Source organism: Perna viridis, chromosome 7 (genome assembly GCF_037379345.1).
Source record: "Perna viridis isolate PV_CMFRI_1.1 ecotype Kerala chromosome 7, ASM3737934v1, whole genome shotgun sequence".
In the NCBI taxonomy this organism is placed as follows: domain Eukaryota; kingdom Metazoa; phylum Mollusca; class Bivalvia; order Mytilida; family Mytilidae; genus Perna; species Perna viridis.
The window spans coordinates 46,262,041-46,288,933 of record NC_142451.1 but is presented as its reverse complement, the minus strand read 5'-3'; the positions used below and the strand labels follow the sequence as shown (position 1 = coordinate 46,288,933).

General features: G+C 32.5%; 2 protein-coding genes across 2 annotated transcripts; both read right to left on the bottom strand.

Annotated features, from left to right (window-relative positions):
* Positions 1–497: 497 nt before the first annotated feature.
* On the bottom strand, positions 498–13,325 carry LOC148612958 (uncharacterized). Its single transcript, XM_088590567.1, has 6 exons — positions 13,248–13,325; positions 11,209–11,312; positions 7,575–7,728; positions 5,304–5,566; positions 3,381–3,734; positions 498–1,508 (listed from the first exon to the last, which is right to left on the bottom strand). The coding sequence occupies exons 2-6, from the start codon at positions 11,264–11,266 to the stop codon at positions 1,201–1,203; spliced, it is 1,137 nt and encodes a 378-aa protein (XP_088446693.1). The 5' UTR covers positions 11,267–11,312; positions 13,248–13,325; the 3' UTR covers positions 498–1,200.
* A 5,788-nt stretch (positions 13,326–19,113) lies between these two features.
* On the bottom strand, positions 19,114–21,930 carry LOC148612957 (uncharacterized). Its single transcript, XM_088590566.1, has 2 exons — positions 21,257–21,930; positions 19,114–19,856 (listed from the first exon to the last, which is right to left on the bottom strand). The coding sequence occupies exons 1-2, from the start codon at positions 21,438–21,440 to the stop codon at positions 19,504–19,506; spliced, it is 537 nt and encodes a 178-aa protein (XP_088446692.1). The 5' UTR covers positions 21,441–21,930; the 3' UTR covers positions 19,114–19,503.
* Positions 21,931–26,893: the final 4,963 nt, after the last annotated feature.

Genomic DNA, 26,893 nt, shown 5'->3' with positions numbered 1-26,893 from the left:
ACGGTATGCAGCTTTAAGATGTCATTTGTCCTGGGAATTCACAGTGAGACTTTGAAAATTACTTTTTTAACATGTAAAGTAATGGAAACGTTAGAAGTGGTTAGTGAGACCTCAAATACAATAGAATCTATTGGGTTTTCAATATTGATTATCTCCTAAGAGCAGGCAGACTTGAATGAATAATTACACATTTCATAATATAGACCCATAAAACAACTTAATAACAAAAATAAAAATATGTAGCCTTTTTTTTTTAGGTGTATCACATTTTTCAGATTTTGCATTATTCTTACAAAAACAGCTACTTAATATCATATCTATGTTTTGTTCATTGTATCTGTCGAGTTTGAAAAATGGGTCAGCGTTGCAATGTTCTGACACTAGATGTAACTTTTGATAATATTGGTTTGCGATACAAATAAGCAGCAATCAAACAATTCCATCAGAAAGCATCTTTACTACGCACAGTTCTTGCCATAGTAAGTAATTAAGGGAATTAAGACATTTATTTACAGCTTAAAAAGCATACAAAGATATAAAAACATTAACAGATTACAACTAAGAACAAAAATCACACAACAAACTTAGAAGGATTTCAAACTGTAATTGAAATGTTTTCTTTGCATATGGTATTCACAAAAATATAAAACCCCAAGAAGAATAACTTTCTCCTCAATTTATTAAATAGTCTAAGTGTATCAAATGATATAAAAAGGTTAAAAATTCACTAATACATGTAATAAGAAACAAATTAAAGAATACATGCTAACACAAATTGAAGGTTAGCATTGTTTCATTTTTGTTATGTGATAGACAAATATCCATCGACGATTATTCAAGAATAAAGTTATTTTTGTGCACTCGAAATCACATAACATTTTAGGTTTGGTCAACAAAATACTGCCCAGAATATTACAGAGTATGCATATGTACAACAATTTACATGACGAACCCCATACTTTAAAACGAAATATATGTTAAAACAGAAAACTCGCTTTTGAGTGGAACACTTGTTACGAATGCAGTAACCAGGTGTGATTATTGAATAAAAATCTATAGAAACATTATTAATGCATGAATATTTTTTAAATCGACATGGCTTAATGTCATACATTGGTGGAATATAAGATACTTCAGATAACACTACCATTAGTAGTAAACATATTAATTTATTTTTATTTTAAATTGTTGTTTTACAGTTTAGTTTTTCTTCTTGTTTTCTGGGTATAACCACTTTAGGTCGAAGCTTACTATTACAAAGATTACAATCAACAAAACAGACAAGCCTGCATATCCCATTACCTTTGCAGACAGTCTTCCATCGTACACTGAAATATGCCTGCGTTTGTAAGACGTCGTCTGTTTCTGGTCAATTCTGTACAGGTAGTCAAACGGTGGAATACTTCCAACTTTCGTTCTGTTCCGTTCCACCACCTTACATGCGCACAGAGAGTTTGCGCTGGCTGGACAGGATACATAAGCATGGAATAATCCTTCGGAAGTCAAATCTAGATGAACGATATAATGTTACTATCGATTAAAAAAATATATAGTGTATTACTATAGTTTAAAATACGTAAGAATGGGAACGGTATTTAAGTTACAATGGATAAAATTGATACTTTCATCGTCTACAGGGGCGTAGCTGATAAATTAACCAATTAACCAAGTGCAAGCAGAATACATTTCCCCAGCGGGTCCAGAGGGTGGGGCGAAGCCTCCCCCCGAAGCTTCGAAAATCTGACGATTTAGAGGGTTGTTTTTCAACTAGAAAAAAAAACCATATCACTGAACATAATGTTTTGTTATTTGTATTGTTACATTGTATTTTGTTTTATTCATAAACATACTACTAAAACATTGATATCAATTGGTGAGCGATGGGTCAATAGTGATTTCCATGATCATGATATTGGATAGAAAGTAGAAAGCAGCAGACTTGGAAAATATATCGCGCCATATTGGTCATCTTATTCAAACTGCATACCAAATAGTAGGTAGCTGTTTTAAATAGGGAAAAAAATGAGACGGACGAAAGTGGACGGACAAAGATATTAAAAGTATAATAGTATTTCCATTTTTTCGATGTGACAATATAATTGGGGGACTCCATGTTAATAAAAAGTCACCGAAATGAATAGTAGCACAGTTTCATGAAAATCCCATTGAGATCTCAATTCATTCAAAGGTTATAACAATAATTTAGGGAATAAAGTTTTAATTATGATTACTAAAGACTTAAACCAGGATCCCTGGCTTAACACGGCGGGAATTTGTTCATAAATTGCAAATTGTTGTGTTTTGATTTGTCTAAATATTCAGGTAAAGGCAAATATATTGCTGTAAATAAAGAACTATTGAATTGAATAGCCGAAATCCATATATCTGTTTTTCGCTAATGCAATTTCACGGAGAACTTCCTGAAAGTCTATTTTCATGTCTCTATGGATATGTATCAGTGCGAGAGACGACAATCTATCTTGAACCATGGTCGAACGAAGATATGTTTCAAGCCTTCGTAGGATACTAAAGGACATTTCGGTGGTCGATGTAGTCACGGGCATAGTAATCAATATCGATATAATCGAAAATACAGAGGGATACAGAACTTTGTTTGTAACCGACAGAGTAGACTTGAGTGTTCTAGGTTTTAGCTTATCATTCGGATCAGACCACCGTCTTTTCCATTGTTTGTGCTCTTCATGTTCATGCGTGTATATTTCATATAGATTATCTACAGAATCGTCAGTTAATGATTCTAAACGGGAAGCCATATCCGGATAGGGAGGGTCAAAAGACTTTCCTGTAAGTTTCGTCCCATGTGAATTTGACTCTGGTACAACAGAAATGACTTCCATAGGTGCATGCTCCATGGTGGCACTATTGTCGTTATCGGAACTTTTCTTTTTAAAATAGAAGTCTAACATCTTCATTTTTAAATTTTGACCCGCGATCAAACTTTATAGACTGAACCTGTATTTACGTAACTGACAGTCACAAAACAGACCATATGAAATCAGAGAACATAACCGGGAACCAGTCAGATGTTGGGATAACCCACAGTACTAAGTCCGTCAATAACTGACCGAGAATCCGTTTTAGTTTTTATTATTATTATTTTTTTTTATTGGAAATGATTTTTTGCATATATGGGAGCAACGCGCCTGTTCTGTTTTAAGAAGAAATGATAATGAAAAATGAACAAAATTGTTCGTTCAGAATTATTTTATGGTCTTATTATGTCTATTTTCGTTTGACCCACATGTGTAAAATGTAATGTTGTATTAACTGACACATGCTGTTTTCCTTTTTGTATACTCATAAACTTATTCCAAAAGTGGTAATGAAATTAGAAAAATGCATACAAAATTAATTCTGACCTTCTGTTATAGTAGTTTCAATCACAGTGTCTTCCGTTGTTGTGTCCCATACAGGGTTCGTACTTTCAAATGTAGCTCTCTGATCAGACGATTTTGTTATCATTGTCGGGACCGGTTTAGTTCCCTTTTGATCAGCTCTTTGGGTAAAGTATGAAGATATCGATTGGGTTAAAGGTGAAATGGTAGATTTCTGATCAAATGATTTCTTATGAGTTGTTATCCTCTTTATTGTACTTGTTGGTAACATAATTGTTGTTTTTATCAAGGTTGATGATGTCTGTTCTGTTGACTTTGAAGATACCACAGTTGAAGATCGTACATCACTGGTAAAATCGAGGGTTTTTGGTCCATTTTCTACGAAAATATATAGCTAAAAGTTCATCATTGACAAATCAATACCTTAGCCGTGAAAGTGTTCGGATGTTTTGGCAACGTGCTTAGGTACCAAAACTATCTTGTTAGGTGTGGACATATGAATGAAAAAGCCATGCACAATTTCGTCCGTGTTACGTGATTTTCAATGCTTATTTAAGAGTACCAGATGACAAAAAAAAAATAAGTAAAGTGAACAAACTTTTACTGCGTCGGTTATTATTTTGTGTACTTGATAACTTAAATCATACATGTGGTGAGGTCATGAATGAAAATGAAATACTCCTTTACAGAGAAATGCAATGTGTGTACATACATTTGTACGTGTAAAGTTTCAGCTTATTTTTGGTAAACAGTGATAAGTTTTCCTACAAATATATATACCAGGCAAGCGATAGCAAGCAATTACAGTTTCAGAGTTTTTAGAACTCCATTGTGAATACATCCAACAGAGATGTATAACGAGAACGTGTATGGTGTATATGTCAAAGCTAACCAGGATGAAAATGTCAGCCCCTGGCCGCCCATCTGTTTATATCAGATATAAGGGTACGAAATGGCAGAATTCTTGTAGCATTTAAATACTTTGTCAGAGTTTATATTTGGAAAATTCAGTTCATACTGATATACCATATATCTTGAAAGAAATAACACCGGCCTAATATACGTACTTAATACATAAGTAATTACAACATTTTTTTTCTGCCCATTGTGTGTCTGTTATATATTGATTCTTAAAGAGCCCATAACTATAGATAATGAATATTTGTTTTGTGATAAATGTAATGCATGGTCCAACATTAAAAACTGTAACAAAGATAAAGCATACGTAAGTACAAAATGGAGTCTTCAGAAAAGAATACAGATAAATGTACAAAAAACATTTTTAATTTATATACACTTGTTCTCTATATTTTTGTCACATACAATTTAGGTAAAAAAATAAACAATTATTTACAAATATTAAACATGTTGAGATTGTTTTTTTTTACATTAAAGTGCATTTATCAATACAAAATATGTGTATATTATAGATATCGATAAGAAAGAAAACAAGATCAATATTCCAAGAAGTTAAACCAATGGAAATACAATGTTATTACTAAATAATATGCGCTTTTTTCATATTTTGAATATTCCAAGACACTAAACTAAGAAGTTTTCTTTTCAAACAAGTAACACTAAGACAAAACAATCTGCAACTCTTACTTTTTCAACGTAAGTGATTTAATGATTTAAAAAGAACGTGTCGCACAATACATTACTACAAGACCACTCAAGTTCCGCCGTATTTTTATAGTTTTGTGTTAGCTATTAGGTATGCTTTGACGAACACCAACTTTCTTGATTTTATCTGTCAAAGCAATGTATAAATATCTACCGATACCACTTTTTTGCAAAAGAATCATCTACTGGAATATCATATTAAGAAATTCATGACTAAAAATGAATAATGACAAATTTTAACAAGCAATCATACCTTGTAAACGAAGTAAATATTTTTAAAGACAAATTGTACGTTTTCTAAAAAAAAAAAATAAGATTGCTTACCTGCAGAGCATACGACAGAGTGAAGAGCACTACAACTTCTCGTTAGCCAAAGAAAATCTCCGGTTTCATACATGCCTCGAACGCAGTTTTGGTTGCAGATGTCACAAGTTCGTTTACCTTCCTTGGGACACGTAATATTCATGCAGTTTGGTTCTGAATGTATTGTAGACCATGAATTGAAAGCTCCTAATGTGCTATTGTTGGTCCAATTAAACATCTGAAGGTTGGAATCCCAAAATAAACCGAACCAAAATTCCTTTGTCCTACGATTGTATATTCAAAAATAAATTAAAAGGTGATACTTGTTGTAATATGGAGATAATGTATGAATATTTGGGGAAATTGTAACGGGTAATACAATATATAATACGAACTGCGAGTACTCTACAAGGGAAGATAAATTTCATAATATTCATACCTAATCTTTTTATTGTATAGCAAACCTTTAGCTTTTGTTAAAAAATGCATATTTGTAACTAATGTCGAATTAATGCATTAATGCAATATGGAAATTCATTTGAACATTTCTATTGTTCATTTTTGCTGCTATACATAAATAAAAAAAGGTAATATTTTGGAAAGAGTAAATAACCCTGATTCATATGATCCCGATTTAAAACGTTAAACATTCTCGGCAAGAGTAATCTTTTATTTAGTGATTCACTAAGGCCAATGGATATTCATATCTATGTTCAACCAAGAAAATTTCGAAGTTGAGGAAAATGTTTTTTTTAAAGATTGTCGCGGGTCAAACAGATAAGACAAAATTCAACAAAACTCGACCAAAAAAAAAAAAAAAAAAAAATCAACATAATCAAGAGGCGAACAAAGTGATTTTAAATGATCCTGTTACATTGAGGGGATATATGGGATGGGGGAGTGGGTTTTTGCACAGAAATCATATTTCTAGTCATCATTAGACTTTATGTAAAATGTGTTTCTATTTTTTAAGTATATTTCAATATTCGGAATGATTTTCTAAATCACCAATGACGTCAGATAAAGTTTACGCCCCAGCGAAAAAGGGGCCCATATCTCCTCAACTTTTTGTAAAAAAATATTTTTTTTTGGCAATAAAATATTCAATGCGATATTAATGTCAAATTTCTTTAAACCAACAATGTTAGCTAGTTTTTCTTTAAATTTGCATTTCAATATGAACAGTTTTCAAACAAAAGATTTAATTTGATATCTGCCTCAGGAACACCGAAAATGAAAACGATTTTTTCGTAACAAAATCAGGATGGTATTTTCTTAGAAAATTTGGAAATCATCACAGACATTTGAGGTAACGAATCAGTCGAAAACAGTGTATATACTCGGATTACAAAAAAGAAAAAAAATGGCAATATAAGCATTACTACAACACTTCTTATTCAGAACAAAATAGTTTTTTTCAGTCTGGAATTTCAGTATGTCATTCACTTTCCCATTTCAAACAAATCTGATTTGGAAGATAACAAATAGGCTTCTGGAATAGGGTTATTTTGCTACAAGATTGAAGTCATCACTACAGAAGTTTTATGGTTGTCATCATGAACTCGTGGATCGTAATGGTGTATCAATCTACACCATGAAAATTGATTTATTCAACGGGTCATAGTTTTCCTTTCCTCGTTTGTCTACCCCGGACCTGACTTTTTATGAGCAACTCGGCGGGTGTTTGTAGAAAAGCAGACGACGTTTACCCTACCGGTGCACCTGGTCCATGCTCTCAGTTTTAGTGGAGTCCGAGTTGCTCATTTACTTTTGTTACTTTGTATGTATGATTTTCGTTTCTTCATGTTCTTTGTTGTGTAAGTCTGTTTTCCATGTCTGGTCTTTGTCCCTGGATTACATTCTTTTGATTATCCCTATAACTTTGATTCCCTTGCTTACTCTTGTATATAACTAGTATTTTGATAATGATCTTCCTACAAAATTGATTTTAATGCTGCTGATGAGAGTTAATCCTTGAAACACGTGTACAGCACATCAAAAGTTACAATATATAAAACTAGTATTTTTTTTGTATCTTAACGCAAAATGGACCTCCCTGTTTTAATAAACAAGACAACTATTCAGTAACTGCATAAATGTATCTGTCAATTGATAGAATACAAAAAGTCATATACCATATACCCTCTATACACCTATAAGTCTTCTTATTCCTTGCTAGGCAGCATAGTAGGTTAACAATAGTAGCTAACACCTAAAAATTTGTTTTTAAAATATATTCCTTATAGATATTCAAAATTGTACATCATTATAAGTAATCAAAAAGATCCTTACCCAATATAATCCGTCATTAGGTAATTCAAAAAATGGTCTGTAGATTCTTTACTATCAAAAATGGCAATTTCCATTCCATTGTCTTTGCAAAGCTGTACTCCATCGTGCCAGGTAGTGTTATTCAGGATTTGAAACCGTATTAGCAGAACATTTCCTGCAATCCAAAACAAAGGCTATGATTTAATTGAATGGCAAGAATTGATAACAATTTAAGCATTATACACCGTTTTCCTGTTACTGCAAAAACAAATAAAAAATATCGGCAGGAATGTAAATATATAAAACATATATGTAATAACGTTGCAACACAGGATTTCAAACAGCTACGTTTTCCGATGCTTTTTCGGCAATTTTAAGAATGTTTTTGTCTTAGTTGTTGAATTAATTATTATACATTAGGAAAATGTACAATTTAAAAAAATAACCACTTCAATCAACATTTCTTTTTATTACAACACATAATAATTGCAAGTGTCAGAAGTGCTGCAAGTAGTGAACTATCTTTTGTTTTAATTTCCGCTTTATGCATGTGACTTTTGGTTGTAAGTTTAGAAAATATGGAAATAAAACCTTTGACTAAACGAGCCTTTCATTTTATGACTTTCAAGGATTAGTAAAAAAAAATCATGCATTTTTAAAAGCAAGTCGGGACAGATCCGGGCTGCCGATATCATGACGCTTACTCACGATGACGGAAGAAAAACCATAAATGTTTTGAAGAACAGACAGTATGTGTGATATTATTCTGAATACCATTAAATTCATTTTTGATAACTTCTGGACACGATCTGATGAAGCGTTCTTTAATAGAAATTGCAGATATGACCATTCCTATTTGCACAGTGATTGTGTCTCCTGTGTGCCTTTTTAACTAAAAACCTGATAATTTCTTTATTTAAATTTTATTTTCCATTCTTTACCAAATTATCGTCTGATATTTTTTTTGGGCCAAAGTATAAATAAAACTGACAAATAAACGGAAAGGATAGGACGGATATCCGGTTTGAGTGGGTGGTATTCTTGACGGAAGGGTGATATTCATAATCATGATCAAGGTAGTATACTCAAGTGTAGTCTCCTAAACTTCATTAGAAATGGTTAAATATTTAAAGGAAGGGTGGTATACTAGGATAATGCATCTTTGAAAACCAAGGTTAAACGTTTAATTTTAGATGAAATACAACTGGTTTGATGTTCATAGACAACTTGAAGACGATGTTAAGACTACCAAATTTGTAAAACAAATTTTTGGTTGTTCCGTCTGTGGTACTCGAGCTACCATACACCTTGTACTAAGTTACGACCTTACATTAAATCTATGAAGAAATACCCGGCTTTATTTAATGAAGCCTAGTTGGCTTAGTGGTCTAAGGCGCTAGACAAGACAGGTTGGTATTGTCATTACAGCAATAAATATGTGTGGGCAGAGATTCAAACAATAGGATGAAAACAAAAAAAGCACATACTTTGATAACTTAATAGAATGAAAACGCACAAATCAAATGCCCTATCAAAAATAAATTCCACCTCAAAATTAGAGTGACATCAATTATTCTGGAAGGTTAAGCATGTCCTGCTTATTCGTGACATAGCAAGTAAGCAATTGATTGATATTGTACTAGAACATCAAAGGGTTTTCGTTCAAAATTAAGGGGAGGGGGGATTATAGAACCTTAAATCATGTTTATTTTCTTTTCATAAATTATAAAAACGATAATACTTGCATGTTCTTGATACTAGGCCCATCAAACTTCAATACAATATCGACTTAATATTCGAATTTAAAGATTTTTAATTTATGTTTTATGTTTAAGAATATGTATAGATATTCTTTTTTTTTTATTGTGCTCTGGCACTATTTTTGTCACCAGTCCTGAAGCTGCCTTTTAAATTTTCATTCACATATAAACAAAAATTAATGGCAAAAACTTAATTACTAGACTTATCATAACGTGTTTTAATTAAAGACTGTTTTGTATTTCAGGTTTTAAAAATTGCTCCTCAAATAGTTCTTGCCTTTTTTTTAAACTTATATAATCGAAACCAAGTGCACTACTAAAGATTCATCATTAGATGTGTCTGCTCGTATGAATAAATGAAATTCCCAATATGAATGATATATACATTTTGTTTTAAAGGAAAGTATCAACAGCAAGTCCATAACATCAAAATAAATTTATGTTTGCATAACGAAAACAAATGACTATTGTTACTAAAATGAATGTATAAGGCACTACCTGCATGCCGTTAAATATTGTTACAATTCTTACCTGTTAACACGTTATATTACGGAAAATGTAATGTTGGGAAGACTAATTTTGAAAAAAAAAAACATTAAAGATTTCCAAAAATTGTCAAATAACTATGCACTTTTAAATCCAGTTGCTAAATATAAGACATTAGAATATCGTCATTTCAATCAATTTAACCGAGGCCTATGTTTATATTATAATGTATTCATTTGATGCATGTAATGAAATACATTAAATTTTAATTTTAACAACTTTGATACAAAATACACCGAATTTGTTTGTTACTCTGATGAACCGTATTTATTTTGTTTGGAATTCTCAATCTTCCGGTGTAATAAATTCCATTATGCAAAGGGCCCGCGTTGTTCAATTTCCCCTAATAATTGTTAACTTAGACAAATCCCCTCGTTGAACACCATTTGTTCGTGCAATGTCAACAGTGACCACAATTATAACAACTGACCCGTGTTTTTTTTTTCAAATTGTGAACTCCATAGATTTATTGTCACCAAGGGAATATTTCATTAAATGTTGAACAAATGATAATTTGACAACGCGATGTTCGATATTTGTTATTGAAGATATACTGTTATCATTGTTACTGGGACTAGTTTATTAATATCTTGTCGGAATAATTTCGTGTCATACATTTATAACTTTCAAAGAGTTTTGACATGAAATAATTTATTTTCACTTGTTATGTAACTGTAAGTCTGTTACAGATATCAAGAAAGTGCAAATTCGGTATTATGACACATCTATTTATGTGTATTAACAGTTTTCATATTAATCATTAAAAATCATTTGAAGGACATCTATCATATACAATTAAAAATCATATTGTTTTCATGCAAGGAATACACAGAGGACAAGTTTCGTCTATGAACAAGTATTTAGTCGATATGGACGATTGTAATCAATATTTGGTTTTTGTTCATTTATCAATTTCATGCAAAAAGGAACATCTTGACACAAAGGGACATTTTAGTATAACGTGACATAAAAATTCAGTTGCCAATGTTCAGGAAGAGTAATCAAGGGAACCAAGGTTATAGCGGTAATCAAAAGAATGTAATCCAGGGACAAAGACCAGACATGGAAAACAGACATTCACAACAAAGAACATAAAGTAACTAAAATCATACATACAAAGTAACAAAAGTAAATGAGCAACTGGGACTCCATTAAAAACTGGAAGCATGGACCAGGTGCACCGGTAGGATAAGCGTCCTCTGCTTTTCTAGAAACACTTTTTTTTGAGATATCTAAATATTAAAAAGTTATAGAAAAAAAGCTCTCAGAAAAGACAAGGACAATCCAATATTATCATTTACTTGAATGATGGTAATAAAACAAAACCTTTACGTCATATTTTTACTTACCAAAAAATGAACTTAATATCAAAACAAAAACACAACGTTGCACCAAAGCGCCTGTCATCACCTTACTCCCCAAATCTAAGGAGTCCCAAAATCCGGCATTTATTCTGAAAGTGGTCGAAAGAAATATCCAAGACCTTTTATATGAAGTAAGACATGATAGCTGTCTTTAGTAACCGTATTTGTCATGTCACGTGGTGTTATCAAAGAAATTACACGATTCAATATACAATATAAACAGCATAGAAATATAATTTGGCAAACAAAAGTTAAAAAAAAACTGTAATCTTTATGCAAGTTTTATTATACAACAAAATATTGACCAAAAAAAAAAAAAAAAGAAATTAATATATAATAAGTATGTTTCTTAAATAGCATAAACAAAGTTCTAAAAATATATACTGACACTGCCTGGCACTTGGATACAATTGAGGCATGCAAATCATGCTTGGTTACACAAAGAGAGAACAAGCTGTACGCAAACCGAGTATGTCGTCTCATATTTGCATGTCGTCTCATATAAGCAGAGGACATCTACCCTACCGGTGCACCTGGTCCATGCTCCTAGTTTTTATTGGAGTCCCAGTTGCTCATTTACTTTTGTTACTTTGTACGTATGATTTCAGTTACTTTTTGTTCTTTGTTGTGTATGTCTGTTTTCCATGTCTGGTCTTTGTCCCTGGAATACATGCTTTTGATTACCGCTATAACCTTGGTTCCCTTGATTACTCTTTTGTATAGAAATGAAGAAACTCAAACTTGGTACCAGACTCAAGTATTTATTAAGTAGTATAGGTACTGTTAACTTGGAATGTTTGAAGTTGTTGCAGTTAAGAATCAGTTCCAATGGTTATCATGAGAAAGCTTCGTCCTAACTTCCTGTGGTGGCGTTTTTCAGTTAATGCCAAATGTGACCCGGAGAAAAATTGCAGAAGGCACAGCCACTAAGAGTAAACAAAGTAAGAAAAAAAATATAATATTATACGATTATGCAAAATAATAATTCTGTGAATATTGATATGTTAGTTGTGACCTGATTTCCTTTTCATATTAATGGCTGTTAAAATATATGAAGCAATAATATATATAAAAACAAGTATCTTCTTAAATTCCATACCATAAACCTGATAGTCGATGGTTTCGGCCATTAATAAACCAACTGTATGATACATACTTTTATCGCTATTCTGTACAAACATTGTAAATTGTGCAAAGTGTTTCAAAATACAAGGTACTCTAAGAGTAAGAGTAAGCAAGGGAACCAAGATTCTATCGGAAATCAAAAGAATGTAATTCAGGGACAAAGACCAGACATTGAAAATCAACAAAGAACATAAAAAAAACAAATAAGTAACATACAAAGTAACAAAAGTAATAGGGAAACTCGCACTCCACCAAAAACTGGGAACATGGACCTGATACACCGGTAGGGTAAGCATCCTCTGCATTTCTAGAAACACCCATCGAGCTGCTAATAAAAAGTCATGTCCAGGGTAGAAGAAATAGAGAAGGAAAACAATGAAATAATGAAAAAATCGATTTTCATGGTACAGATGGATACACTGTAACGATCCACGAGTTCAAACTTTATGCCAGAGTTTGCCGAAACTACGCAGACGTTTTGTATCGCGCTAGAACTCTAACAAATAGGCTTCTGGAACAGGGTTATGTTGCTACAAGATTGAAGGCATCACTACAGAAGTTTTGTGGTCGTCATCATGAACTCGTGGATCGTTATGGTGTTTTCTACCGCGGACTTGACTTTTTATGTGCAACTTGGCGGGTGTTTCTAGACAAGCAGAGGACGCTTACCCTACCGGTGCACCTGGTCCATGCTCCCAGTTTTTAGTGGAGTCCGAGTTGCTCATTTGCTTTTGCTACTTTGTATGTATGATTTTTGTTACTTTTTGTTCTTTGTTGTGTGTGTCTGTTTTCCATGTCTGGTCTTTGTCCTTGGATTACATTCTTTTGATTACCGCTACAACCTTGGTTCCCTTGATTACTCGTTTAAATATATGATGCCTGCGCCAACGTTAACCCACCTTATCTTCAGGAATTCTGATAAAATAGACACAAATGTTTCAGAATATCAAGACATTACATATGTCTTCACATCTGTATATCATGTGGAATGTGCAATTTACTTCCTGGTTAAGTAGAATTTAAGGAAACCGGCTATTTTGACCAGCAATTATGATTTAATGTGCAGTACAGACAAATTATAATTAAAGGCAATGAAACTTTAGGTTTTACACTTTTGTTCAGCGACTAGAAGTTTGCTGTGACTCAAACGTCAATTTTCATGAAATTAATGAAAATGAAGGGGCCAATTTCACGTATAAATGTACCAATACCAAACTAGGCTTTCCTGGTAGATTGATTCTACACTCATGTACGGTCTGACTAATAGGTTTATGCATCTTTTCCTGTAAAAAAAACAATCATAGAAACTATGTCTGAATTTTATACTATATTTTATTGTTGCCAGTAGTAAATGTATCATTTGCATATTTCATATCACAACATTGAATCATTATTTGTAGTATGCATATCTTTTTACAAAATAACTGCGTCCTCTCAAAAGTGAGCCTGCTATATGAATATAGTTTATGTATTCCGAGTAGCTTCTTGTGTGTTGTTTGTCATTAGTTAACAACGACTTTGTTCTAATCTGTGCCAATACTCTTTACACTGTATATAGAAAGTTTTTGCTACAAATATCAACATTTTAGTCTTGCCACAGTTTTCATTGGAAACTTTAACAAAGTATATTTGTTTGACAGGTAGTATCGCAGAAATCATACCATCAATATATCGAACATATCCTTTTTAACATTTAAAATTCTACTCACTTTATTCACCTATAATTTAAATGTCGTTGTCTAATTACATGTGTCCAGATCTGCCTTTTTAGGTTTATTTGACAACAATTTATTAGTTTTTCGTAATTAAATAATTTGTATATTCCTATGCCATTTGCCTATGCGATTTTCTATTTTGTTTTGAATTTCTCAAAAGAATTGGGGATTTCAATTTAGAAAAAAAACCTGCATCAATTCATATATTGCCAACAAAGTTTGGAGAAAACATACCCTTAACATTATTTGTTGTTTCCAAATATTGATTTTATTCAGCCTATTAAGTGAACAACTAAATATTTTGTATTTAATATGCAGTTTATATTCATACCACAGAATGTAAAATAATTTTTTATCCATAAATGCAAGCCTGCAAAATTTGTTGTGGAATATCGCCAAATATTGGACTTCGATTAAATCGTTTAATGTAAAGATAACCCCTGTGAGACCAAAATCATTCAAGCGACTGATGCATGAAGTATTTTGTCTGGAATATTTTGCTATATTGTCATATATATGATATCATATACATTACAAGAACTATCTTTTTCTGACATTACGCAGTCACATAGAAGTTTGACATTTTGTACATCTATGAACACAAGGTGTTTTTTATCTTGAAGTTACATGAGGCTATATATAAATGTCAAAATTTCAAACATTTATTTTTAAACGCCCCTTTCAAGGCAAATAATTTGCGGGAAACGTTTCGCAAACAAAATTGTATAGTTGAAATATGAAAGAATGTCGAGCAAGAGTTCAATATATAAATGTTTAAAAAAAATGGTGTCTTCCCGATTGTCCAACTTTTGAAAATTACTGGTAAAAAAGGTAAAAAAAATGTTGGACAATTAGGAATGTTCTGATAAGGAATATACATGTTGGTTAATTAGAAATGTTTTGACAAAGATAGTTTTGAGGTTCTATAAGGAGTGTTCATTGAAAGAAAAAAATATACTAGTGTTGATTTAGGTTTGTGAAGTTAGTTTGTTCTCTGTCTTGGTTTTTATTGTTTTAATTTGTTGCATCAGTATTTTTAGCTGATGCTTTATAGCTTATTGCTGATTATCTCGATTATTCTTTTGGTTTGTTGTTCCTGTATTGCCCCGTACGGGTCCAGGTATCAAAAAGTAGGCCTTCAGCAGCCCTAAGCTTGTGAAAGGCGACTTATTTTTTATACATGTAATATTCAAATGTTTTAGTTTCATTAAATAAATATGAAATTATACATGTAAATCATTTGTCATTTTTGTTGAATGAAGCATATTATTAAGCAATTAGTTTGAAGTGCAAGAACTCATTACAAAAGTACACTTCATATATTACATTTTAATTATGATTTTATTAAATAATTTGCATTGCTGGAATTTATACTCAAATCAAAATCATTATTAATTCATATAGTATTTGATTCCTAAAGCATTAAAAATACTGGATATTTAAAATATATATATATATATATCAAATATTTTCTTTTAAAAGTATGATTTGTTTTGATATTATTGTTTGCTTTAGATTAAAATATCCAAAACAATATTATAAAAAATAAATATGTATTTCAAATTAAAATTATCTTCCATCTATTTTAAGAAATAGTTTTACATTTAATCTATATAAATATGAATTTATTATTTATTTATTTACAATAGAAACCCCTTGCTACCCTCAAATTATAATGATGATCATACTTTGTTTAATTAACAACAATGAAAGAAGGACAATCAGAATTTCTGTTGTTGGACAATCAGAACTCCATAATTTTAAAATGTTGGACCATGAAAAATAGACCACTTTTTCTAATAGTTTCCGAAGTAGGGAATCTATATAAAATTAAAAAAAATGTAGTATGTTAAATTCATCAGAGGCAACATCCCATCAGCACCTGCGTATGGAGTGTTCATATCACAACTCATACATTATACCAGAGCTTGCCGAGACTACGCAGACGTTTTGTATCGCACTGGAATTCTAAAAATAAGCCTCTGATGCAGGGTTATATTGCTACAAAATTTAAGTCATCACTACAAAAGTTTTATGGTCGTCATCATGAACTCGTGGATCGTTATGGTGTATCAATCTGCACCATGAAAACTGATTTATTGACCGTGTCATAGTTTTCCTTTCCTCTTTCGTCTACCCCGGACTTGACTTTTTATGAACAACTCGGCTGCTTTTTCTAGAAAAACAGAGGACGCTTAGCCTACCAATGCGCCTGGTCCATGCTCCCAGTTTTAGTGATGACCGAGTTGCTCATTTGCTTTTGTTATTTTGTATGTATGATTTTAGTTACTTTATGTTCTTTGTTGTGTATGTCTGTTTTCCATGTCTGGTCTTTGTCCCTGGATTACATTCTTTTGATTCTCGCTATAACCTTGGCTCCCTTGATTACTCTTTCTAGGTTAACACTGAGAAAATGTAGGAAAACATAAGCGGTAAATATTAGGTATTATCTTCCTTAAACCATCATTTCAAAGGTTTTTGGGTCATGACCTGAACGGCAGACATGAAGTGTCTAGATATAATATAAGCTTTTAATATAACAAATAATCGGTTGTATTAAAGGGGATCCAATGAAATTTGAAAAGCATATTTAATTCTTAACTTGACAGTAAAGGTTACGCATATTCAAGTCTATAAGTAAAGGGAACAAGCAGACATTGTTTGCTCTCCTAGAAAAAGTTACTGCCATTAGAACATATGAAAATGATGTGTTGCGCATAGTTCAAATTTGTCTCATCTTACGTTCTACGGTCGAAACAAAGACGTGACTGACCAATATGATATGTCAAATTGGAATATGATCACCAACCTTTTAACTTCAATAGCTACGAACAACACAACAAGTAGGTAGTGTTTTCCCTTCTCAAATTCATTTCCGTTTTATGTAGGACTTGTGCTGTTTAATTGTCCGTGTGTACTTTTAAAATATTATTATACGTATACTGTTTCATATTTTTGCGTGTGTGATTGTAACTGCAATGTCTATGGTGTTGTCTTGTCCAAGAAATTCTCTTCGTTTGCACTATCAGCATATCTAAGATTTCTTTTTAACTTGATGATGAAATCACTTTAATTTCAGAAAAAGTTCGTTTCAACACTTTTGCGTTTGTTTAACTTACTATTCTATAATAGACTTTCGTCTACCTCGGACTTTTCATGAGCAACTCGGCGGGTATTTGTAGAAAAGCAATCTTCTACAAATATGTTTTCATGTCACAAAGGTACATTTCATACATTCATATGTAGTAGTTTTCGTTATTTACATTTTCTCACTTAAAATCATTGTTATACTCAGTGCTATAAGATAAGGTATTTCTTTAATTGCTTAATATTTCTAATTTGGAATTTATGTAATAACCTGTAAACATTTAATTTCTGTAACAAGTCAGTAATTAGTCAAGAATTTGTATGAATCTACAAAGTTTAATTAAAAAAAACAAGTAAACTTGAGACTTTATAAATATATAAATATTGCAAAGTTTCAACACAACTACAATTATGAAAAAATAACTTCTTTAATATTTTTACATCATTAAATGAAAAACTACATACAACAAAACTAAACATTACAAGTGCAATGTTGTCAAAACAAGTTACTGCGGATGAAAAAAAAAAAAAAACAAGTCCACAGTACACAATTATCTATCTTCAAAATATATTATATTGAAATGATAACCCTTAATTATTCTTCAATATTTAAAACCGAATAGGAGTCATGTTTAAACATAAGCAGTAGTACGTGGGTTAATATACCCCGATGCACCCCTTTCACTCATCAACAATTTAGTTCAGGTACCCTTAATAAAAATGAAAGGATTCATATATTTTAATACATTTTATGCCTCGATAAGGCAAATCAGGTTTAACGAAACAAAGTAAATCATATTATATTGATATCATGTACCCAAAATGTGTCAGTTTTCTTATCCCTTGATTACTCTTTCTAATGGTAACAACAAGGTTGCGTTTACGTTTTATAATGTTAAATACAAAATATGTACCCCTAACCCGCAGAGAATTTGCTGCTTGAAAAACCATAATTTACAATGTTAAAACGCCTATTTGGACAACAATGGTGGATAAATAGAATTTTTAAAACAGGTGTTACTGTGCTGTGAATGCGCGTTTAAAATGTTTTGGTTTTGTTACGTGTGATACCACAGAATGCATTTTGAAACAACTGAAGAAAAAAGCTAGCCTCATGATCGATTGGGGTAAAAATAATGGATTATATACTTAAGACATACTCCAAGAAATTATATTATGGCAATGCATCGTTAAAAAGAATAATATATATATATATATATATATATATATATATATGTCTGATTTTATTAAACAGGAGATTACAGAACAACAATATCTTTAATGTTAGCACTGATGAATTCGTTAACCTGACCAGATTACAGTATTTGTAAGTAGCCATGCATCTTTGTTATTTATTTTTCTTCACTTGTTACTCTTGTTATACATGTATTCATATATATATATATATATATATATATATATATATATATATATATATATATATATAGCGAAAGCTATATTTTTATATAGCCTAGCTGGCCGAGTGGTCTAGGGCGCTGGACTTTGTGCAGGCAGTGTTGCCATAGATGTCACAGCAGTACGAGTTCGAGTCCCGCGGAGGGAACGACCAAAAATTTGCATCGCAAATTTGACAGTTCTAACATCGTTGGGAATTTTTCAGACCTTTCTATACGTTTACGTTATTTTCCCTGTATCAATTTGATCCGATGGAGCAGTGTAGCAAATAGAGTCGTCACGTCATATATATATCAGTAAATGGTCTGTGAAGTTGTGTTCACAGACCATTTACTTTCAATTTTCTTTCACAGACACTCAGTTTACTGAAGGCACTGAAGAAAGTCATGCTGGTTGGCAGATTTGTTAAGACTATATATAACTTCAGTGCCTTTAAATAAAGTGTCTATGAAAGTAAATTGAAAATAAATGGTCTGTGAACACAACTTCACAGACCATTTACTGATTATATATATATATATATATATATACAGCAAGGTATAAAAGATATAAAAGAAAAGACAGCACAAAAAACATAAGCTTTGAAATACGAACACTCAAAAACAGAAAGAAAGAAAAAAAAAGATTAGCAACAAGTAATCAAGGGAACCAAGGTAAATGTAGAGTTCTGTGACCCAGAAAATGTTTCGCTTTTGTATCTACCGAGCGGAGATAGTTTAAACTTAAACTTCGCGAAAATGAAAGTACACCGATATACGATAAAAAAATATTTTGGTACCTATATTGTATTTGTATATCACAATACAATTCTAATAATTTCATTAGTACCCTTTTCTTAAATTAAAACAGGCATGAAAATTTTTTAATGAAGCAGCTGTTCAAGTACTTGTTTCTGGATAAAGCATCAGACATAATCCCAATCTAAAGATTTTATCTGTCACATTTTTGTCGGTTTCTTATTTGTCTTTTGTGCGGAGCACCACTGAACATCTGAACAAACAACTAAAAGCAGAACGGCAATTATGACAACCGATCCAGTGTATCCCAAGCATTTTGCAGAAAACCTTCCATCATACGCCGAACGTCTTTTTCGAATGTAGGCAGTTGTTTTCTTCTTGTCAATGATGTACAAATAATCAGACCCGGAGTTAACTTGTGAAGAGGATATATTTTTAATTATTTCACAGTCACATAGAGATGTAGCTGTTTTTGGACAAAACACATATGCTCTCATTCCGTTTTCAATGCCATCTCCAGAAGTCTCAGTAGTTGTTTCTGAGCTTTGTGTACCTTGCAAATACAAATATGTACGTATAATTAGACAATGAAAAGAAATGTTTGAGCTGCAATATAATCAATATCGTTAAGACACGAAACTTTTGACATGGCATTTTTTCAATGAATAACGACTGTTGGAATTTAAACCTTATGAGCATTTGCCCAAAGGTTCTTTAACATTTGACACGTAGTGTTTCCATACTACGACTATTGCAGTCGACATCAAATAAATCAGTATTTTGTCATATGAACAGTATATGCCATTTTAATACCACTCTGGATAGCATGCAAGCTTTAGAATGTCTGTAAGAGATGAGTTTTTAAGCAAGAATAGTAAAAAGTGGATTTTATTTATAACTGCTATTTATGATTTCTTTTTTTCCGGTCCACAAGAGCAATGGTACACTCTATTGGACGGTAATAAGAAGAGCAGTAAAACTGTATGCAATAAATATATTGGGATATACAGACAATGTTAGCTTGGATAAGTAAACTGATATTATGTACGTATAAAGAGCGGTTTCCTTGGTTTTGACTCACATAAATTACGTCGTGTTGGAAAACAATAAGTATGTGTCGATTGAATACTCAGGAAGTGGATTGAAAATACAAAATATTGTTTAAAAAAATATCCATTATAAATCACAACTATACTTTCAAAAGAAGTGATGTTGGTTTTTAATTTGTTTTTAATTTACTGCAACAGTAAGAACGAAATTAAGTACATAGAAAGTAAAAAGAAGAAATTTGAAAATAAACGGAAATAATTCTGTGATCTGTTCATAGTTTAGTTGATATGTTAAGGAACTTTGAAAATATATTCTGAGTCTTCCATTTTTGGTACAAAAACGGCCAGTTTCTCATTACATCGGAAAGAATTACTCTTAAAAGAAATTACTCTGAGCTTCAATTTCATTAAATGATCCACCTAATTTCTACACAGACATTATTATATAGATAGCAGGGTTTTATCGAATGTTCCCAGTGAAACAAATTTCGATAATTCACACTGTGAAATAAATTCGGTAATTTCACTCTCGGATTTTCTCCCGCCAAAACGTCAAAACTTTGAAATCAATCCACCGTCCACAAACTTTGAAATGTATGTTGAAAATAGCAAAGAAAAATCGAGGAAATCTATTTAATAATTAAAATAATCAATTGGTTATCGTGAATAACCAAAATATGATCACTCATGCCAACAATGCAGTAAGATTTAACTCGTGTGTGGAACAAGTTCCGCACACTTGATAAATATATGCGTCTTTTGGGACTCGTAATCATATTTTAGTTATTCACTCCTTTCAATTAATTATCCTATTAGTCTCTTTTTTATATGTTACAATACTAATTATAAAACATGTCGTATTAGAATGCAAATTTTAGCTGTATATAGAAATTACTGCAATTACTTTCAGTGGTTATTATTTCTTGGTTATCTATTGAAGTGGTATACTGTCGTTTCATTGTAGTGGTGGTCCGTCGTTTAGTTGACACGTTCACCACTTCTTCTGTAGTTGTATTGCTTGTTTTTTGTTTCGTTGTAGGTGTGATCTCTTGCTCAGTTGTACCTATCACATGTCGTTTCGTTGTCATGCGCTGTTGTTCAGGTGTTGAAATTGGTTTTTCTGGTTTACTGGTTAGCAGACGTTCAGTCGAAAGTGGAAATTGTTGCTCAGTTGTCGAGGTTTGTATAGTATGTACTGTGGTAGGCTGTCCGGCTTACAAAAATATTCAACGGAATTAAAGTTATTTTTAATGTCATGATAACACTCAATAATTCATATTAAACAATACATATTTACACACACTAGTGATCAAATGAGAATGATAAAATTCTAAAAATATCAGCAAGATATAAATATTTGCCTAAATCATTAAGTTCCTTGACATTTTGAGAAGATAATAGTTGCACAAAGTTTAAAACATTATCCTTTTTTTCAATAATAAACTTTAATATATTTTTCATAATATCCTTATGTTTAGCACTCTAGTATAAAGTGTGTTTTGTTTGCAAAATTAAATGAAATGATGCAAACAACCATTTCGTGTTTATAATTTTTCAAAGAAAAATGTAATCTTTCGGGTAAACAATTTATTTAGTGTGTTAAAGAGGAATCAAAGGAACCAAGGGTATAGCGAGAATCAAAAGAATGTATTCCAGGGACAAAGACCAGGCATGGAAAACAGACATACACAACAAAGAACATAAAGTAACTAAAATCATACATACAAAGTAACAAAAGTAAATGAGCAACTCGGACTCCACTAAAAACTGGGAGCATGGACCAGGTGCACCGGTAGGGTAAGCGTCCTCTGCTTGTCTAGAAACACCCGCCAAGTTGCACATAAAAAGTCAAGTCCGGGGTAGACAAACGTGGAAAGGAAAACTATGACCCGTTGAATAAATCAGTTTTATGGTGCTGATGGATACATCATAACGATCCACGAGTTCATGACGACGACCATAAAACTTCTGTAGTGATGACTTCAATCTTGTAGCAACATAACCCTGTTCCAGAAGCTATTTGTTAAGCCCTGGCATAACGTATGAATTGTGATATGAACACTCCATACGCAGGAGCCGAAGGGATGTTGCCACAGATGAAAGGAAAGTTGACAATTCTAAAAGAAAAGTCATCACGTTTGTCGTAAAGTTTGGTCAATAGTTTTCCTTTACCATCAATTTCTAAGTGTAGGTAAAAGAGTAATCAAAGGAACCAAGGTTATAGTGGTTATCAAAATAATGTAATCCAGGGACAAAGACCAGACATGGAAAACAGACATACACAACAAAGAACATAAAGTAACTAAAATCAAAAGAGTTGCATTTCATAAATTAAACTTTGAAAAAGACAAAATAATTTGTTAAAATCCTTTGCATGTAACATAGAAATTTCAGTTAAAAAAAACTACCAACTAGGAAGGATATTGTTGTACACAGAATGCCGTTCTTATGCTTTGTTTATTTGATATATCAAATGTATATATCATAAAACAAACCTATAGATTATGTCATAATTATTAACACTTTTACTCACGCATGGGAATAATTAGGATTGATGATTTTACATACAATGAGGGCCTTACGTTTTGTAAAAGGAGGAGGTTAAACTGGTCTGGAGCTGATATGTCAATTAACTGCTAGTAGTCCTTTTTGTGCATTTGTGAAACGTATAACCAGTTTCTTATTGTTAGGTGTCTTTAATTATGCAATATTTTTTTCACAGTAGCCATATTTAAGAGGTAAAGGTTGTGATGACACCAAATTACAACAACACCTCCATTTTCTTCTGCGCTTGTCCCAAGTCGGGAATTTCAGGCCTCTGTATGTGTTGTTTTGTTTTCACTTTCAGTTTAAATTTCTGTTGCAAGTGTATACGGAGGCAACCATTTCGATGTACTTGTTAATAATGTTGTTTTGGGGCTAGCTGCAGCCTGCCCTGTGATGTGAAGATTACATCGTCATTCACTGAAGACCCATTGGTGGCCTTTCGCTGACATTTTTTATCCCTTGAGGTTGTTGTCTCTGAAATATTCACCATATCCATTCTCGCTATGTTTGTAATTGTATATTATTTGTAGACACTATTGTTAAAGAATTGATATTTTTTCACTTCTATTTTACATTATACATCTTTTTTTTTTTTTGGTTTTAAAAATATCAATTTTAATGTAAAGGACATTAAGTAATAGAAGGAATTAGAAATAAATTAAACTTTGTTTCTTATGTCTATTCAACAGCTATTTTCGAACTATATTTTGAGTTAAGAAAAGACCTTGATTTTGTTTTATTTAGTTTCTAACGGTCATGCATTTTCCATTCAATTTGAATAGTAAAATTCAGAATTGATATCACCACAATCAACAATTCCTACTATTAATGTTATCCTAAAAAATATTGTGAAAGGTTCAATCTTTAGGATAAAGATACAAAATATATCTCATATTGATTTATTTGTCAAATGACCAGTTTACTGCTGTTGATGATTCATGCCAGCAAATGTTTTCCGCGATTTAATATTTCAGGTTACATGTACACAGACATCACTTGAGAAATTATCCACAGTGTAGATCCTAATTAACAAATTATGAATTATTTCTATGGCCTACATAGAAAACTATTGATTATTAAAATATGCACTTCTTGCTTAGTATACAAAAAGTCCAAGAATTAAGGCGGTAGGCCTAGGGTAAGGGAAATAACTCTTGCAATCATTGATATGATTGTATCATATTCAATTTTACCAAACCTATCAAGTCAAGCATTCGATTGAAACATAATGACATCGGCCTAAATTACTTTGATGCTTACATGAGAATAATTCAAAGTGCTTAATACAAACGTACCGATGATTTATATCACTTAGCCTAGGTTTACCTTCTCGAATTGCTTTAAGTTAAATCCCTCTTAAAAGTGTAACTACATATTTATATAAGGGAAAATATAAAGCCTTGTTTTCGGCGAATGGTTCCAAAAAAGATACAAAATAATAATCTGATATAGCTGTTTTTTTTGCATAAACTTCTTTCTTTATGCTCAGAAAATAAAGGGTTTTCAATAATGGATGGGTTCTTGCTTATTTTCATGTAATGAGATTAACACAAATCGATATCCGACCAAACAACCAATGTTTGAGTGAAGTGCTTACGTTAAATTAATTTATACTACTTATTTTTTTAATACATAACTGGCTTACCTTTAAAACAAATGACATGCAAATTCCAAGAACAATAAGTTGTCAACCATTCTGAATATAGTTCAGAATTTTCAACACGAATACAGTATTGCTGACATCCTTCTGCACAATAGCTTTCGCATGGGGCCGGAGGAAGGCAATTAGGTTCCTCGTTTGGACTCCAAGGACTGTTCGTACCAATTAGATCATTATTTGTCCAGTGAAATTGTCCCAGAGAAGTGTTAAAAAATAAACCAATCCAAAAGATATCATACCTATTATTAAACGAAAAACTTTATCACATTCAACTCAATGTAGTTCCGTTTCTTAAAATAATTAACGAAACACACATATCCTATGTAATAGTAAGTGGGCTTTGATAACCTCTGTGCATCCCAAACTCATATACTTTTCAGGTTTTCACCTCCCATTTACAAATCAATTTGTCGCAAACTTTTGCTCGTTCCCTCCGCGGGACTCGAACTCGAACGTGACATATATGGCAATACCGCCTGCAAAAAGTCCAGCACCCTAGACCACTAGATGTCACAGCAGTACGAGTTCGAGTCTCGCGGAGGGAACGAGCAAAGTTTGCATCGGAAATTTGAAAGTTCTCACATCGTTGGGAATTTTTCAGACCTTTCTATACGTTTACATTATCTTCCCTGTATCAAGGTGATCCGATGGAGCAGTGTAGCGAGTCGTCACAGTCTGAGACATTTTTATAATATTGATTTGTTGTGTTATGCATCATTAATTTGATCCTAGATGAGCTGTCCCGTACTACCATATATCGTGTACTTAGTTACAGTCCTAGATTAATCCTACGAGGAGGAATGACCCGGCCAGCGAAAGCTATATTTGTATATAGTCTAGCAGGCCGAGTGGTTTAGGGCGCTGGACTTTGTGCAGTTGGTGTTGCCTTAGATGTCACAGCGGTACAAGTTCGAATCCCGCGGAGGGAACGACCTAAACTTTGCAAGATATGTAAAGATATGTAAACGTATAGAAAGGTCTGAAAAATTCCCAACGATGTTAGAACTGTCAAATTTGCGATGCAAAGTTTTGGTCGTTCCCTCCGCGGGACTCGAACTCGTACCGCTGTGACATCTATGGCAACACCGCCTGCATAAAGTCCATTGGTCTAGGGCGCTGGACTTTGTGCAGGCGGTGTTGCCATAAATGTGGTACGAGTTCGAGTCCCGCGGAGGGAACGACCAAACATTTGCACCATATACCTTCTCCAGTGCCTATGTGGTATGCAGTACGTTGGCGAAACAGAACAACTTTTCAACAGGCGTATGAATGGTCATCGCAGTGACTACAAATGCAAACCAGACCTCCCTCTAAGTCGCCATCTTATATCCGCCGGTCACACCCAAGAGGATCTCCACAACATTGTTGTTACGATCATAGAACATAATAAAAACTGGTCAAAATGTAAAAGAGTGTCTCGGGAAAGCGTTTGGATGAACAAATTACAAACAAATTCTCCAGATGGAATAAACGAGAAAAAATAATCTATTTTTAGGTCTTAGTCTAAGGCTGGTACAGCATTACATGCTATACATCAATACGCCGTATTACTATATTTTGACTTTTTAAATTATTTTCCACAGTTAATTTTTATTTTTAATTTTGATAAAAAGACCCCATTAGTTATTTTCATTCAGGTTCCTTATCATTTGCTTATGTGTGCATTTGATGAAGGTACAATCACCCACAGCGCACGTAATTCAGCTTCTAAATCTGTTTTGATCTTGAACTTTATGAGTTTTATGCTGAAGAAGGATATCAGTTATCCAAAATATTCAATGTACATTTTACTATCTTTTGGTGATGTTAAACATATTTAGTCGTTTATATATATAGAAAGGTCTGAAAATTTTCCAACGACCGCCGAGTGGTCTAGGGCGCTGGACTTTGTGGAGGCAGTGTTGCCATAGATATCATAGCGGTACGAGTTCGAGTCCCGCGGAGGGAACGATCAAAAATTTGCATCGCAAATTTGACAGTTATAACATCGTTGGGAATTTTTATGAAAAAAAAATAACATATGGTATCAATTTCTCACCTTTACAATGGTATCAAAAAAATTGCTATAACACTTAGGCTTATGGAGTAAAATGAAAACAAAATTACCCCTACCCCACCGTAAAATCGCTTAAATTGACGTATTTTTTCAATGTCAAAACCTCTAGGGTATCTATGCTTCGAAAGGAATGACTATTTTCGGCTTAGTATTATCATAATTGATACTTCTGGGGTACTGTTGATGACTTGTGGCGATTTTCGTGGTAAAAATGTATTTAAAAAAAAAATAAAAAAATGGATTTTTTATTTTCCCATAAAAAGTCGCATAAATTGACT

Coding starts and splice junctions, on each gene's coding strand:
- LOC148612957 (XM_088590566.1), bottom strand. CDS start 21,440: ATGACAACGAAACGACATGTGATAGGTACAACTGAGCAAGAGATCACA. Junction 19,857..21,256: donor AGAAATAATAACCACTGAAA/GTAATTGCAGTA, acceptor TGTATTTGCAAG/GTACACAAAGCTCAGAAACA.
- LOC148612958 (XM_088590567.1), bottom strand. CDS start 11,266: ATGACAGGCGCTTTGGTGCAACGTTGTGTTTTTGTTTTGATATTAAGT. Junction 7,729..11,208: donor GATATTAAGTTCATTTTTTG/GTAAGTAAAAAT, acceptor TTTGGATTGCAG/GAAATGTTCTGCTAATACGG. Junction 1,509..3,380: donor TGAAACTACTATAACAGAAG/GTCAGAATTAAT, acceptor TCGTTCATCTAG/ATTTGACTTCCGAAGGATTA.